Source organism: Callorhinchus milii, unplaced genomic scaffold, assembly GCF_018977255.1.
Source record: "Callorhinchus milii isolate IMCB2004 unplaced genomic scaffold, IMCB_Cmil_1.0 Scaffold4, whole genome shotgun sequence".
Lineage (NCBI taxonomy): Eukaryota > Metazoa > Chordata > Chondrichthyes > Chimaeriformes > Callorhinchidae > Callorhinchus > Callorhinchus milii.
In genome coordinates this window covers 76,847,550-76,864,727 of record NW_024704745.1, presented here as the reverse complement: position 1 = coordinate 76,864,727, position 17,178 = coordinate 76,847,550, and the positions used below count along the sequence as shown (strand labels likewise).

The window sequence follows — 17,178 nt, the reverse complement described above, 5'->3', positions numbered from 1 at the left end:
AGAAAACCCGCGTGCCACAGTTTTGTGGAGTGCCCTAAGTTTAGCACTTGGGACGTGTCACGGTGGGTTCGGAGAAACCTGATCGAAAGTGTACCTGATCGATTGTGACCTCACTTGATGTAACAGCTATAACGAATTCAGAGGGAGAGAGCGAGCGAGCGATCCTCATGAGCAAAAGACAGTCTCCTACGAAAGTGGGTCATCTAAAGAAGTGACCCCGTACTATTATGACATCACTTTGCTTAGCAACTTCCCTCGTCACCAAATTGTGGCAGGAGACGAGCATCCCGAGGTGTCGAGAATGAATGGAAAAAGGCTCACGTCTTTCTTCTTTTTCTTTTCAGCGTTCATCCAGTCAGAAAACATAATTGAGATAATACACTTCGGCGACGGAGGCTTGTTACAGGTACGTTAAACGCTCTTCCAGAACCTCTTAAGCATGCCGTTGTACGAAAGCGCGTGCAGACTTTGTAGTGTTGGGTTTTGTTTTTTTTTTGTGCGTTGGTGCACTTCGAGAATCACTCGCCTTTCTGAAGTTCGCACCGCGAAAAAATACCGATAAATAATCCTTGCATTTGATGTAGCGCCTTATCACGCCTTCGAGACGTCTCAAAGCACTTCACGGAATATACTGTAAAGTCAATTGACTGTTTATTTTGAGGGCGAAACACGGCAGCCAGTTGACAATTGAACAAACTGGAATGCTTTTGCACAGAGGTACAGAAACTTCATAGCTAAATTTGGATCAATAAACGCTAGTTTTACCTTTTAGACTCCTTTATCCTTGAAAATTGCATTTGCAGAGCAAATAGTTGGGAATAGGAATGAATCCAAGCCACTAATCCAATTGAGAGCTTTGAATAGCACAAGAACACAAAATACACAGTCAGTTTATCTGTGAAGCCCTTTGAGATGTCTCAACGACAAGAAAAGGCACCATATCAAATGCAAGGATTATTATTAATATTAATAGTATAAGAACGAAAGTCAACCAGTTTTACTAGTTTGAATTTTATGATTGGAACTGGTAATCTTTTGCTACCGTTTGGAGTTTTTTTAAAAGATTGAACTACATTAGATTTTAAAATATCACCTGCAGTGTGAGAGCTTTAAAGAGCATCCAAATTCTAACATAATAGTGGGACATCGGGGTATATAGTGTTTCGCCTACAAAATATATTGTAAATTTACTTTACAGTGTATTCCTTGAAGCTCTTTGAGATGCCTCAACGACATAATAAGGCGCTAATTCAAATGCAAGGATTATTATTCTATTTCATAATAATAATAATCCTTGCATTTGATATAGCGCCTCATCACGTCTTCGAAACGTCTCAAAGCGCTTCATAAAATAGACTAAAGTGAATTGACTGTACGTTTTGTGGGCGAAACGCAGCAGCCAATTGCGCATAGATGAGGGTTTTGGTTGCTTTGAAGATCTTTTTTTATCTGGTGGGTTGTTTGACCATGAGACTGGGAGAAACTCCCTTCTCTTTTTGAATATTGTCGTGAGATTTTTAATGTCCGGTTGGATGAGGTTGCTAGGCTCACAGAGGATACAGGCTATGGTCACAGACCTGAAACAGGTCCCCTCTTTCTGCCTTGGTCTACCTGAGATTATTGTTCTGGTTTACTTTCTAAATCCCATTCAGCCTCTTATCTAAGTCTGTATGAAGCTTCTGAGACCATCCTTTTCCAAACATGTTGAACCCTAGCTTGTTCCTAATAGATCATCTCTCTGTCCCTTGGGATCAATCTCCTTGCGTCCTCTGCACTGCTTCCAAATCCTGGGATGTCTCCTTATACGGCTACTACTAATAATCCTTGCGTTTGATATAGTGCCTTATATCAGCCTTCACGCAATTTTACTGTGAAGTGTAGTCACTGTGTATTTGTAGGTCATTGTGGCAACCATTGCACCCGGCAGTGTCTCATAAACAGCTGAGTGACCAAATTATTATTTATTTATATATTGATAATGATAAGGAGCTATATCAAATGCAAGGATCATTGTTATTATTTGTCAACGTTGAGTTGGAGAAAATCCAAGTTATATTAACTTGTGTCTCTTGTTCCGAGTCAAATAATTATTCATATCTGCACCTCATCATTGTGAAGGCCAGGATCAAGCCTCTCACACAACTTATTTTATCCCAGTGATGAGGTCCATCCAACAAACCTCCGCTCATACACACTGATAATTAGTGTAATCACAGAGGCCAAAGGTTCTTCTGTCATTTACAAATGTATATGGAGATCCACGTGTAGGTCTCCATCTCATTGTCTCTCTCTCTCTCTCCCTCTCCCTCTCTCTGCTTTGAGAGAGAAACATAACAGAGAGAGAAACAAAACAGTCAGATAAGAATTTGAATATTGCTTTGGATATGTTCACAAAGCTAGGGCACATGATCCATGATCTGAATGAGGAACAACTTTATGCAAAGCAGTAAGAAGATGGTCTGCACAAATTTAGGCACCTCAACGAGGAACCGAATGTATTAGAATATATACGAATTGAATGCCCCACAGACTGCTCTTTTAGGATGGCTTCTTTCTGTGCTATATGATTCTATGATGCTATGATTTGATTCTGAAATTTGGCCATGATGATGTGGCATCGTGTAGCGTATTAGTTACAGCACTCGACTCGCAAAAGTGGACCTGGGTTCGATTTCTGGGCAGGGCGAAACCTTAGGCAAATTTCCTTACTCCACACGCCTCTGTTTACCAACAGTAAGTAGAATCCCTTTTGTTAGTCACATGGCGGATCGCTTTCCAGGGGTAATAATCCCTTCCAAAAAAAAGTAAAAACAATAATCTGGTCAATCAATCCACCACGTTTGTGGGACACTGCTTTGTGCAATTGCTTGCCATGTTTCGCCCAAAAAATATACAAGCATTCCACTTTATAGTACATTCTGTGAAGCTCTTTGAGACATCTCGACGAAGTGAAAAGGCAGTATATCAAAGTATTATTATTTATCAGTGGTTAGAGCACTCGCCTCGCAAGCTTGGGTTTGATTCCTGGCAGGATGAAATCTTGGGCAATTTTCCTTACCCCACACGCCTCTATTTACCTAGCTGTAACTAGGAACCTGATGGTTAGTCGATTAGCGAATCGCTTTTCTGGGGGTAATAATTTCTTTTTAAAAAAAATTGGTCACTTCAATCCACGACTGTTTGTGGGACACAGCTGTGTGCAATTGGATGCCATGTTTTGCCCACAAAATATACAGTCAATGCACTTTACAGTATATTCTGTGAAGCGCTTTCAGACATCTCAAAGACATTATAAGGCACTATATCAAATACAATGATTATTATTATTATTTATTGCACAGAGTGTCATCCTCGGTATACTAGTCTTAGCACTTGTGAATGTGACATCTCTGCTTCGATTATTGCTAATGTGAGGCGCCAATATTGTATTACCAACAAATAGTAATAAAAAATTATACAGGATGATTTCTGCACCCCCCCCCACCCTCGGTCTAATATGGTGGTGAGTTGTGTCTGGGTCTTTAAACTCAACCCAGCCTTGCTAAAACAAAATGCAGGAAAAATATCTGCACGATGGCAAAGGATGTACTGCTGACTTCACTTCCTGTGCTCAAGATATGACGTTTACGCTGATTTCTGCTCATTTGTGCAGCATGTAGGAAGTGATGCCAGCGGCGACCTGATGAGCTGGAAGATAGCCCATTATTTTGTGCAGAAATTACTAGTTGGTACAGGAAGCCAGATGAACAACGCCTTAGTCTACACTGCACCTTGCACTCTAAGCCATTCCGTGCTAAACCAAGGCATCTTATCATCGGTTGCCCTGCAATTGGAAACGATGATTTGAACTTCACGGGTGTCAATGTTTTTCAAAAAACGTCATCTATATGAGTGCAATGTGTGTCAAGGAGAGTGTTAGCTTGGGGCGGTTGGTGACACTTTTGCCTCTCAGTCAGGTTTGTAATTGTGTCCTCTGTTAGTACTTTAAGGTTGTGGTCTAGGCTTGTTGGAGGTGCTGTCCTTCGGATGAGATATTATGCCGATGTCTCATCTGCCTGTTCAGATGCCCGATAAAGAACGTATGAGCGGTCCCCAAGCCGTGATTCTTGCAAACCTGCATCAGGCCATTGGCCATTATGTTCGCTTACAAAATAGTTTGCCTCCAAAATATGTGGTCGGTTCACTTTACACTATATACTTAGTGTAGTTCTTTGAGACGTTTTGCCAATGTTCAACCTTCGGTGATCGCGCTTTCAGCCACTACTCCCGGAAACTCTGGAAAACACTTCCTCTGTCTCTCCGCCTTGCCCCCTCCTTTCCACCTTCGGTCATGCCTGAAGACCTTCCTATTCGACCGTACCTACAGTCATCTCCACCCCCCACCCCCCCGGCTCGGCATCGTGCTCCACCAGCACAGTGTAGTGTGAAAGATGTTTCTTTTGGCAAGGAGCAAAGCATTCAAGACCAGTTACCTGTATTTGGCTCAAGATTTGAAAATTATTATATTAACGACAACTTGCACACTTTTACTTTGATTTATATAAATTTATCTATAATTGTTTGTGGGACACTGCTGTGCACAATTTGCTGTTGCGTTTTTGCCCACAAAATACACAGTCATCGCCTTGAAATGTCTCAACGATGTGATAAGGCAATATATCAAATGCAAGGATTACTATTATTATGTAGCCCCCTTCACGGATTGCGTCTCGGAGCACTTAAAGGAACAAGGAATATTTCGGAGAAATCTTTTTTCACAAGAGTTAGATAAAGTCTGGAACTGAAGTTTTGAAATGAGTTTTTGTTACGAGAAGTTTTGAAAACAGCTGGTGTTGTACTGTGCCGAGCCTACAGAGAGGGGAAGTTTTTCTTTCCCAGCAGAAATTTCTCTTATGTGGTAGGCAGAGCATTCGAGAAAAAGAGGAAGTGGAAGAGGGAAATGGGCAATGAAGTAAGTGGTGAGAGTTTGCTACACTTTTACTTTAAAAATCTTGGATAATGTGACGTGAGGAGAGTTGCAAAATGAAGGCACACACTTGTTGCACAGATACTGGTGAAATTTGTGTATACAGTAAAATGAAAATACACTTAACTGAGCCCAGCAGACACAGTATTGATTTAATGAGTGGAGCTTGTGTGCTCTGCTCCTTGAATTAGTACTGCTCCCAGCCTGTGTGCACAAATNAAAAAAAATAATTATTGTTAATTTAGTAAGTTTCACGCCAGAGGATGTACTGTAATGTGACTGGGTATTTTGAAGGCTGTCAATTTTCCACTCAGAAGTGTCTGCCATGAAACAGCCGTTAAATGAATGACCAATTTTAACTGGGGGATTGTTGGCCAGGACATTGAGAGATGCACCTTTCTCTTTTTCAAATATTGCCATGGGATGTCAGTCCAGAAATGTGAGATCAAAGCACTAAACTTTTCGCCCACAAAAAAAGTATAGTTAATTCACTTTACGGTATATTCTGCGAAGCACTTTGAGACGTTTAGAAGACCTGATAAGGTGTTATATCAAATGCAAGGATTATTCTTTATTATTAAACATGCGGTTTGAACCCACAATCTTCAGACACAGAGGTGAGATTGCTACCAACTGAACCAGGCTGACTGACGCCTGATAAAGTTTTGAGTAGTTCGATTTTTGTTTCGTAACAATTGTTGAGAACAGAGTTCATAAACTCTTTGAAAAGGGAATTTGGTTGGGGGGGGAATAAAAGAATATTAATGGGTATGGAGAGTCGGTTAGGTGAGTGGGGTTAGATCAAGCGAAGAAAAATACCAATACAGACTTAAATGGGTGGGATGACCCATTTCAGGGTTGTAAAATTCCACGATGCGTATGCTTTTTGTATGATGTTCATGAGGTTTTGGTTATTACTTTTAATTATTAAATCATGTCAGTGTCTAATGTGGGAAATTTGCAAGGTGAAGGGACGTAACGCATACTGTGATCTTCCAGCGATGTGGGCGACTACTCTAAACGTCACTGTAAAGCACCTAGGAAGTGCTTCTGTGGTTAATGAGAGAATCACTTGTGTATCTGTGGGGTCTTTTAAACTTGTCTCTTGGCAGCATGCCCTACATGTGGTTGAAATTATAGAAATTGTGCTGAAGCCACAGAGATTTGAGGGTAAATGTAATTAATAAATTTTAAAAATAATAATAAGTTGGTCACGACTGTTTGTGAGCTGCTGCTGTCCGCAATTGACTGCCACGTTTCGCTCACAAAATATACATTCCATTCACTTTTACAGTATATTCTGTGAAGCGCTTTGAGACGTCTCAAAAGCGTGATGAAGTGCTATTTCAAATGCAAGGATTATTATTACTATTAACCCTTTCTTCCCCCTTATCTATGAAGGAATAGTTAATAAAGGGAAGATGTTTGGACTTTGTTTTACGCTGGTAGTTGTGATTGCGGAGTGAGATTGGAACTTGCACTGTATGCTTCAAGGGGATTGAACACAAAAGTATATAGCGTGTACCCAAGGGCATGACTAACTAGCATCGAGCAGGGTTTCATTCTGCTTATTCACAAGAAACGGATAATGATTCCAGAAAGCCACCTGGCCCTGGAGCAAGTGTAGAAAGTTGACCCGTCAGTGGTGACCCAACTACCCAGGAGTGCTGATCGATGACAATCCATTTTGCAGATCGTATGAATGCAAGCTACCGTGTAATAATAATAATAATCATTGCATTTGATATAGCACCTTATCTCATTATAACAGGGATCTGACTTCAAGTAATCTCTCTCTCTCTCTCTCTCTATCCTCTTCATTTCTTTCTCTCCCCCCTTTCATAAGTTTTAAAACAGCTTTAAAGTTGAGGTGGAGAAAATGTGTACAGCAAAGGAACTCAAATCTTGTTACTCTGGAACAGCTCATCAGTACTGTGCTATGTCCCTGAGAAGGCGCTTTGGTTGTACATTGGCTTTTAATTCTGTTAAACATTGCGGTCTTTTGATTTTTCCTTACATTTGTTTTATTAAGCACAAAAAAAAGCTACTTGAAAAGGAAACATTTGCAGGGCTCTAGGGTAAGACCATGGGAGTCGGACTAGTTGGATAGCTCTTTCAAAGAGTTGGCACACGCAAGATGGGCCAAATGGCCTCCTTCTGTACTGTAAAATTCTATGAAAAAAATTATGTCCACCCACTATTTTGCATGTTGGACCTTGACTATAATAACTATTTTTTTTTTGCTTCTAGACGGAGTCCGACATGGGCCTCAGTTCATATCAACAGAAAAGGTACGTAACCTTGGTTAAACCTTTCTGCCAACCAGTCAATTTAAAGCTCAGTTTGAATAGCAAAACATGTTTCATCTTTGTTTGAATCAGAGTGTAATTTTGTTCATAGTACTAAAAGTATTATTGCGGCATTAATTGGGATTGCCTTCAACTTAAAAAAGAGTTGTAATGCCCTTTTGAAATGCCAGGATCAGATATTTATACAGTGGCAGAGAATGGGAAGTCATTTGGTCCACTGTAATTCTGTATATAAATCAGAAGAACTATGCTCAGTGAAGCTGTATAAAAGATTTGTTGGTTTTGCAGACTTTGTTACAACAGTGCACTTAGCACTGTCAGTTATCAGTTAATCTTGCACAATTCTAGTATAATTCTAACATTAAGGTCTTAAAAAGGACTTTAAAAAGTTACTCAGAGTAATTTTCAAAACCAAATTCAAAGACGTCAAAGTGAATCATTTTTTTGTTAACGTGAATTTTACAAAAGGGGTAGTGATGGTGAAAATTACTCTTTGCAAATGTGCACAGCAATATTTCTGATCATTATCTCAGTCCTTGTCTACCTCCGCTTTACAGTTCAATGCAAAATGACACTGTAGATAATTGTGGTGCAGATAACTGGTGTTCTACTCCAATGAAACTCAAATATTTCAGTTAAATTCAAGACCAATGCTGTAACATGTAATAACAATTGACCCACTTGTTGTTAAAATGGCATTAGGTAAGCAGGGTGTGTCCCTCCAGGGAGAGAGAGAGAGAGAGAGCGCATTCCATTACAGCAATCTGTCTCTGAGATTCCCATGTGTAGGTGGGATGCCTGGAGTTCTCAGCTTGGTTTGGATACTCTTAAGCAACAGTGATGGGTTTCCACATCTGTCAGACACCCGGCTGACCAAAAACATTTTAAAAGGCATTTGAGACGATGTATTATCAATCAAAATAACATTGTAATTTGCATAGATCTCTGGTGAGTCACATGTCAAATAATATACAAATTGGGGCACATTCTTTCTAAAAGCCCCTTCTTCAATACCTCTTTGACCGCACTCCCTTCAGCTCCCACCCCCCAGCTCGGGTGCCCAGCAGCAAAGTCAAGTGCTTTGAGACATGTAAAAGGGCAATAAAAATGTAAATGTAAATTTGTATTATATTGTCAAAACGCGTTGATTCACTACAGAGGGAGAATTCTAAGAAGTGTGGCTGAGCTGATTCTGGAAATTGGGGCTTTTGTGACGTGAGACTTGCCAAGTTTTTTTTGGTAGGAAAAATGACTTGAGGGGTTTATATAATCCAAGACTTTTTAACTGCTGAACAGCATAGATGATAGAACTGTGAACACAGAACAGGAGGGCATGGCTTCCAAATCAACAGTGCTCCCGAGCCAAGTGAGTCTAGACACCACGAGGATTCCGTGCATTAGACTTCCAATGAAAACAGTTGATAAATATCTGTTTAGGAATGAGATTGGAGGTTATAAAAGTTGTCTGTTATGATGAACTGCTCTACAGCAATAATAATAGTACCTGTATTTGACATATTACTTTTCACGTCAGGAGGTTGTCTCAAAGTGCTTCAACCAGCAATGTTAAGCGCATAGGATTTACCATCATGTAGTAACTATATTTATAGGCAAATGCAGCAGCCAATTTATTCAAAGCAATGTTCCATAAACAGCCATGAAGTGAATAACCAATTTTATTTGCTTGTTGGCCAAGAGAAGGGAAACTCCCTTCTCCCCTTCTCTTTTTGAATAGTGCCCTGGAATCTTTAACGTCCTCTGGACAGACAGGCAAGACCTCGGCTTAACTCCTACACGAAGGACAATGCAGCATTTCATTTGAGTGTGTGAATCGTACTGTTAGAATCAGTATTCAGATCTGTCACGACCCTGAAATGTAGATTTCCTGTTTTATGTCTGTTGTGAAGTCTGTCCTTTTTTTCACAGCCAGATGTCTGTCAGCGTTTCCATTTAACCTGCTCTTAGGTTCAGGCCTCTGGGACTCTACCCTGCGTAGGGGAAGTTGTTGTTTAGATTGAGGCTTTGCTTCTTTATGGCCTTGTCAGGAACCAGTACTTTGGACAAAATATCCAGTGTTGTTCTTGTTAGAATTGACAGCATATGGATTGTATTTAATAATAAACTTTGCATTTGATATAATGCCTTATCATGTTGTTGAGATGTCTCAAGGCGCTTCACAATTCACCTGTAAAGTGAATTAGCTGTGTATTTTGTGGGTAAAACACAGTAGCCAATTACACACAGCAGTGTCCCACAGACAGTAGTGGGTTGAGTGACCAAATGATAATTTTTTTAAACTATTATTTCACTCAATGGCACTTTGTCCTGGGGAAAGCTGGTGTTTCTTGCGGGTATAATTGTACCAGAGCAGCCGCATTGTCAGAAAGCATTGGGGCAGCAATATTGTAAAGGCACCAATGAGGGAAAATTGCAGTGTGTGTGAGTAGACCAGGCTTAATCGTTGCATTTGGCTGCTTTCCAAGCAACACATTAAATTGTCCCATTGGTTCTTGTTGGAATCAAAGATGGTCATTTGGGATGTCAGTGATGAGTTGAAGCAAACTGTCAAAGCAGTCAAGCATTCATATTAATATGCCGGAAACTCTCTTGAAAAATTCAGGAAGGTGACAATTTATTTTAAGTGGTGCACATTTACTGCAATCAGGCAGACACACGGCCCTTCATGGGGGAAGGGAAGAGAATGAATGGTTGACTGTGATTTTCTTTTTAATGTGGCGTTGATGAGAAAGTAAAATGTGTCAAATGGGAGGTGATGGATGGTGGTGGATGTTTGTGGTGGGGTGTAAGGGTTTTTGCTGCAGCTATATTTCTTGGAAGGCAAAGTATCTCTGCCTCAGCTTTGCTTTTCTAATGTTGTCCAATTCTCTTTGTTTCGCCCACAAAATACACAGTCAATCCACTTTACAATATATTCTGTGATGGGCTTTGAGGCGTCCGAATGACGTGATAAGGCACTGTTTCAAATGCAAGGATTAGTATGTTATTATAACAAAGGAAATCTTTAATGTGTGGTCCGTACCCTGCGTTTCTAACTGCGTTGCTTCGCTGTTCTCATTCTGTTGGCAGAACATGGCAATGAAAAGAGAAGATGAGTTGCTGAACTGCAAGCTATGAATGTTTAGTTTACAGTGTATGCAAACAATCTTTTGGGACTTTATGTTCTAGGCTGAACAGTAGTCTGAAAGTGCCAATAACTTTCATAAATCGCACTTCTCTGTGTGGTGTATGAACGCATCTGAACATCTTGATTGTGCTGCAATTCTACTGTGCCTACTCTCTGCTGCTTTATGTATCCTATTCCTCCCCAAGAAAAAATATTCATGGTGTGATATATTTGAAAGTAAATTTTGATATGTTCTATTTTTTTAAAGAAAGGTGAAGTCCACGCTGTGGGTTTTAATTGTGGGAATGCACATTAATGTTTGTTTGTGGAGAGTTGTTTGGCAATGACATTGGACTTATTAAAATGGAAGGAAATTCCCTCTCTTGCACACTAAAATAAGTGCTTCTATGCAGATTTTTGAGGCTGTGGCCAGTTTTGTTTTTATTTGAGAGCAAGCTAATTGTACGCTGAACTCTTGCTACTTTTAAGCCCTGAATTAATCATATCGGAATCCTGTAGCTCAGTGGGAGCACTTGCCTCGCAAGTGAGAGACCTGGGTTCGATTCCTGGCAGGGCGAAACCTTGGGCAAGTTTCCTTATTCCACATGGCTGATAATAATACCTCAAGAAAAAAAACAATAATAATAATAATTTGGTCACTCAATCCATGACTGTTTGTGGGACACTCCTGTGAGCAATTGGCTGCCCCATTTCGCCCACAAAATATACAGTCAATTCACTTTACAGTGCATACAGAGACATCTAGATGCAAGGATAATTATTATTATTATTGATCATAATTATAGAGGTAATTTGCCAAGCGATTCATTGTAAAACCAACCTCTTGGATTACAACCATACACTAATTGCTCGGATTTCCCCTCTGGATTTTTGTATTCTCACCGTCATATTTGTGCATTGTGAGAGAAGTTCTGATGGCTAGCACTGATAATGCAATGGTCAAAGAGTCTCTCTTCTCCTGTGAACTATAAAGAATGTAAGATGACGTAGTGGTCGGAGAGAGTGCAACCGGAACTCAAGATTGCAGAATACTGGAGTATATTTTTGAGAGTTTATGCCCTAACAGATACAGTGTGCGTCCTGGCTAGTGCCAGGAGAAAATTGTGGAAAACGTTATGCACGTGCTATGTGAAACCTTGACGGTCAACATACTTGCCTGAAAGGAGTTCCTGGTATTCCAGATGTCTGTTCCTGGACATTAGGAAAGAACGCAAGCACACGTTTTCCAGATACCTTGTGACTCCTCCTTGAGGGGGAAGTGAGAGTTTATACTACACAAGGACATGATTTGGCTCATTGTGTCTGTGCTGGTGCGAGATCTCCCTCAAGAGCCTACACTAATCCCATTCCTCTGCCCTGTCTACATAGCCTTTAATATCATTTTCTTCATTTGTTTATCCATTTCAAATGCTGTGTCTGGCCTCCTGCTTAACCCTCTTCCACTCCGCTCCACCATCGGCAGCCGTGCTTTCAGCCACCACGCCCCGAAGCTTTGGAACTCTCTTTCCCCCAATCCCTCCCCTTGCTCCTCTTTCCCCTCCTCAGATCACGATTGAAGACCTTCCTCTTCGACCGTGCTTATGGTCACCTCCTCACCAAGGCTTTCTATAAATAAGGTGCCAAAAAATGAACGCAATACTCCAGCTGAGTTCCAGCTGTGGCCTAACCAGTGTATTGTTCGATGTTAGTGTACCCTCTCTGCTCTTGTGTTCTGCACCCTGTATCTAGAGCTCTATTCAGGAAGGTAAACAGGGTCTCCTGCCTACTCTTTAGTGTTACACCTGGTAAAGAGCGGCCTGAGCTGAGGTGACTCTGTGGGCCTTGATAATGCAGTTTTAGCAGTAGTTCCAGCAATATCCCACTGTGCTCCTCATGGCCCCTTATATTTTGGCTTCTGCCAACCCATCTCTCACCCTGGGGAGAGATTACATCCTCTAGAACTGGCAGAATCTTTGCTTCTGTGAACTCTTGGTAGCAGAAGACTTGTGAAAAAAAAACAGCAAGTAATTTCAGATATGCAAGGCAAATTGTGTAACAGTGTTTGCAATTAGTATGCCAGCTGCCAAGCTCTTAGAAACGTTGTACAGTAATGGTAAGTGAAAGAACTGAACTTAACCTAACTTCAAATCCTACGCATTGGTTTTCCTTCACTTGTTCTGTTCATCCTTTTTAGGAGCGAAGTTCTACCGTGATGTGGTAGCTATATCTGTTCAGTATCTTTAGTGGCGATGGGATTAGAAGTGTTTACGTGTCATAAACCACTTTATGGTGGTGTTTGCAAACCCGGTGGACAGTTGCTATATTTTAGAAAATACTCAAATCTTTGTGGGGGAAGGGGGTGGATGGGGGGTTGAATAAGACACACTTTCAGTCCGAAGCAGTCCATGACTATTCCCATTTTCTCCAGGCTCTATGGCATGGGAACTCTTGTACTTCATCACTCTAGCATGTACATAATATGATAATCCTTGCATTCGATATAGTGCCTTATCACGTAATTGAGACATCTAAAAGCGCTTCACAGGATATACTGTAAAGTGGATTGACTGTGGAGTTTGTGGGCGAAACGCACTGCAATGTTCCACAAACAGCAATGGAGTGAGTAACCAATTTTATTTTGGGGTATTGTTGGCCAGGACACTTGGAGAAACTCATTTGTCTTTTCAAATGGTCTTTAACATCCACCTAAGCAGACGGGTGGGACCTCGGTTTAACTTCTCATCCGAAGGACAGACATTGCTCAGGAATCAATTTAGAAATGAACAAGGCGTCTATACCTTTTGAAAACGAGAAGGTAACACATTTACCCAGGATCGACATTCTACTCTTTGTTTATAAACAAATATTTTCCTTTAACTTGGAAATGTTCCAGTTTTAAATAGATTTTAGTTTCTTTGTTTGGGCATAAAAGTGTTTTTTTTAAGATTCTGAATGACTGAATCATAGCTATGTTGTAATACTTGCTGGGTTACTGCAAGATAATAAATTAGTCATGGCACGGCCCACATGTGTGAAGTTATTGTTGATGATTGAAAAATGTCAAACTGAGATTGGCTGTTCAAGGTGGGATGTTCAACAGCTGTAATCTAATCTTGTACCTGATTGAACCAAGGCAGAGGAGGAGAAAGAATTCTCCAAGCCAAGAATTTTAATTGCAGTCCAATGCAGGCATGATAGTGACTCATGAGAGCAAAGCTCAAACTATTTTATGAATCGTATGTGACTCCGTACACGCTCACCTCTCTGGGTCCGAAGGTTGTGGGCGCAAGCCCCACGTCAGAACTTGAACTCACACAATCTAAGTTGATATTCCAGTGCAATACTGGGTAGGGGGATGGGGGGAGGGGTTTGCAGTGTGGAGTCCTTCAGATGACACACGAAAACCGAGGCCCCATCTGCCTGTTCAAGTGGATGGTAAAGATCCCGTGGCAGTATTTGAAAAGAGGAGGGAATGTCTCCCGATGTCCTGGTCAACAATCACCCCCCCAAAAGAAAATTTGTCATTCATTTCATGGCTGCTTGTGGGACATTGCTCTACACAAATTAACTGCTGAGTTCGCTCACAAATACACAGGCGCTCCAAATCACAGTAAATCCTGTGAAGCGCTTTGAGATATCTTTGCCTCCTTCAAGACCTGTCTCAAGCCCCTTCTCTTCGACCGTGTCTTCAGTCATCCTCCTACCCCTACCCTCCCCACCATCCACCACTCCTGATCCCAACCACCAGCTCGGATGTGGATCCCTGACTGTCCAGCGCCTTGGGACGTCCTTCTCACATGAAAGGCACTATACAAATGTAATTTATTGTTGTTTTTGTTGGCCTCCTGATATAAAAGGCGCTAAATGCAAGGATTATTATTATTATTACTTCCTTAAATATGCTGCCAGACATTTGTTAATATGTACTGTTTCAGCCTTTAAAGGGATTAATTTTCTGTAAGTAAGCAGTGCTAATTGAAGAGGCAGTATGTTGTTGGTAGAGTGTTAATCAAAATGGGAAGTTAATGTGGCAATTAACCTTTGGCTTGCCAGATCACCAGATAACCTTGTGTAATTTAGTATGTAATTTAAAGACATAAAGAGAGGCAGATGGATAGAGGCAGGGAGTTTTTGGAGACAATGCTCTATAGGTAAAATTGCACCTTGTGAGTCTTGGCATGAAGCATCAGCAGGCCTTGAGTGAAAAGAGTTATTCACACTCTTATACATGGCCATCTTTCATTACGAATTCTCATATAATAGCCAGGAATGTTTTCATCTTTCAACCTAACCCGGGGGCCGTGAGGCTAATCGAATCACCACCAGGAATCGCCCAACTCAGTACAGATCGGGATTCGAATGGGATCCTTATGATCTTCATGCACCAAGCAGTACTTTTCCCCACTGAGCCATCAGAAAAGAGCTTCTTGTAAGCAGCGTTGAATGACAGATGCATGTATATTCCCGTGGTTTTTGTGGCATTGAGTTATTTCAAGACTGCTTGTTGAACCACAAGTCCAGCTGAATATCGCATTGTGGAGCCTCTCCATTCACCTAGAGCTATATTTATCATCTGCAGTTTTGGGGGAAAAAAAACGACCATGGCTAATGAACCAGAGTTAAAATGTGATTGATTATGTTTTGTACGATATGAAGCACATGATAAATGACATTATTGCTCAACTGCAAATGATATAGGAGAATGACCTTGAAGGCATGTGGTTATGGATGGCAAATCATCTACCTTATTGCTCTGGCTCAGCCCCAGTGTAAACATTCATTCAGTTGAATTTGTTTCACTTATAAATAAAATATTTGTTCTGTTAATCCTAGTACCTTAATGCAGATTCTCCATTAACTCATTGTCTGGAAAGCTAAACCGAATTGCAGCTAAATGGAATTTGGCAAGAATTGGATGAAATATTAAACTGCCCAACCGAAAACTGTCTGCGTCTCTGTGAAACTCTCACACTTCAAACAATGACAATTATTTGTCGTTTGGGGGAAATTATACTTCACCACCTTATCCAACAATTCCCCCCCAGTTGGCCATTCACTTTATGGCTATTGTGGGACTTTGCACAAATTGGCTGCTGTGTTCGCTTACAAAATACCCAGCCTCTACTACACTTTACAATAAACCCTGGTGTCGTACTGTTGGATGCGGTCAAAGATTTTAATATGTTTTGACAGAACAAGTGTTTTGAGACATCCTCCCAACGTGAAAGGAGCTGTTTCAAATGCAAATATTAATCATTATTATTTCAAGTAACTGACGTCTATCTATTTAATTTGCCCCATTGATGCAGCTACTATTGTGGGCAGTCCTACCATCCACAAGGGAAAGGTATGGATCATAACATCTGGCCTAATAATGAGCTCAGAAACTGTGCTAAACTCCCATCTCACCTTCCCAGTAGTTGCAACATAAACATTGAAATCAGCCTTTGTGTATCTTATTAATTCTAAAACTGAGACATGCTTAGATGATTTTGCAGGCAAATGCACTGCATGGGATGGCACAAATATAAAATTACCTGGAAAGGTCCAGGTTCAATCCCGGGTTTGTTCTTTGTCATGTGATTTTAACCCGTGTTCGTGGAAATACCACATTAGCTTTGGTGTGTCTCGATTAGGGAACGGTGAGTTTCAGTTTATGTGTAGTTTCCAGCTGAGGATAGCAGCACATTTAGATACAGTCAACAACAACAACAAAATGACATGTGTATAGCGCCTTTCACGTCGGGAGGAAATCCCAAGGCGTGGACAGACAGAGTTGCGGACCCGAGCTGGGGGTCAGGGTGGGAGAGGGCGGAGGGCAGGGGGAAAGCAGGGAGATCGAAAGCACGGTCAAAGAGGAGGGTCTTGAGGTGGGTCTTGAATATGGCGAGGGAGGGTGAGACGGAGGGACTGCGGGATGGAGTTCCAGAAGGTGGGTGCCAAGTGGCAGAAGGCCCACCCGCTGATAGTGGGGCAAGCAAGGCGGGGGACGTGAAGCAGGCCAGAGCCCGCTGAGCGGAGGGAGCGAACAGGATGGTAGGGGATTAGGAGGTTGGAGAGGTAGGGGGGAGCAAGACCGTGGAGGGTTTTGAAGGTGAGGACCAGGATCTTGAACAGTATCCTCTATGTGATGGGAAGCCAGTGGAGTCGGGCAAGGATGGGAGTGATAGGTTCGCAGAGCCTGGTGTGGGAGAGGACACGGGCTGCAGAGTTCTGGATGATCTGCAGCCTGTGGAGGGAGGAGTTGGGGTGGCCGACAAACAGTGAGTTTGCATTGTTGAGCCTCGATGTAATGAAGTCGTTAAACAGTACATGGAGACTTGCTGTCTGTCCTAGCTTCTCTTGAGATAAACATGCACTTGGGCAAAATGTCATTGGACTGTTGCTTTCTGCACATTAATGAGTCTTCATCTGAAATTGAATGGAACAACTTACCTGAGCCTATCTATTGCTATGGTCTCGTTCAGACATCAACTTCTTGGGTATCAATGTCACTTTATTATGGTACCAAAAACACTATTGTTATGTATTTTAACAATCTTTGTACAATTTTGCACAATTTGTACATAACGATCTAGTTATTCATTAAAATCTAGTTTAGTGTTCAGCAATGCCTACCACCTATTCCAGATGTTTTTGTTTGAGATCTCAGTTAATGGATTACTGAATTCCTATGGGCCTCACACATACACACACATGTACACAGCGCAAAATCGTATAGAAATCCCTTGTTATGATTTTTGTCCTCACACACATTAGTAATTGCCCTGTAGTTTCAT

General features: G+C 41.3%; 1 protein-coding gene across 1 annotated transcript in view; it reads left to right on the top strand.

The window, feature by feature from the left end:
* The first annotated feature begins 344 nt into the window (after window positions 1–344).
* Window positions 345–17,178, top strand: part of tmem131 (transmembrane protein 131) — a 128,944-nt gene continuing 112,110 nt past the window's right edge. The window contains 2 exon segments of the mRNA XM_007891120.2: window positions 345–406; window positions 7,217–7,257. Of these exon segments, the coding sequence (XP_007889311.2) occupies window positions 7,229–7,257 (29 nt within the window). The 5' untranslated portion in view covers window positions 345–406; window positions 7,217–7,228.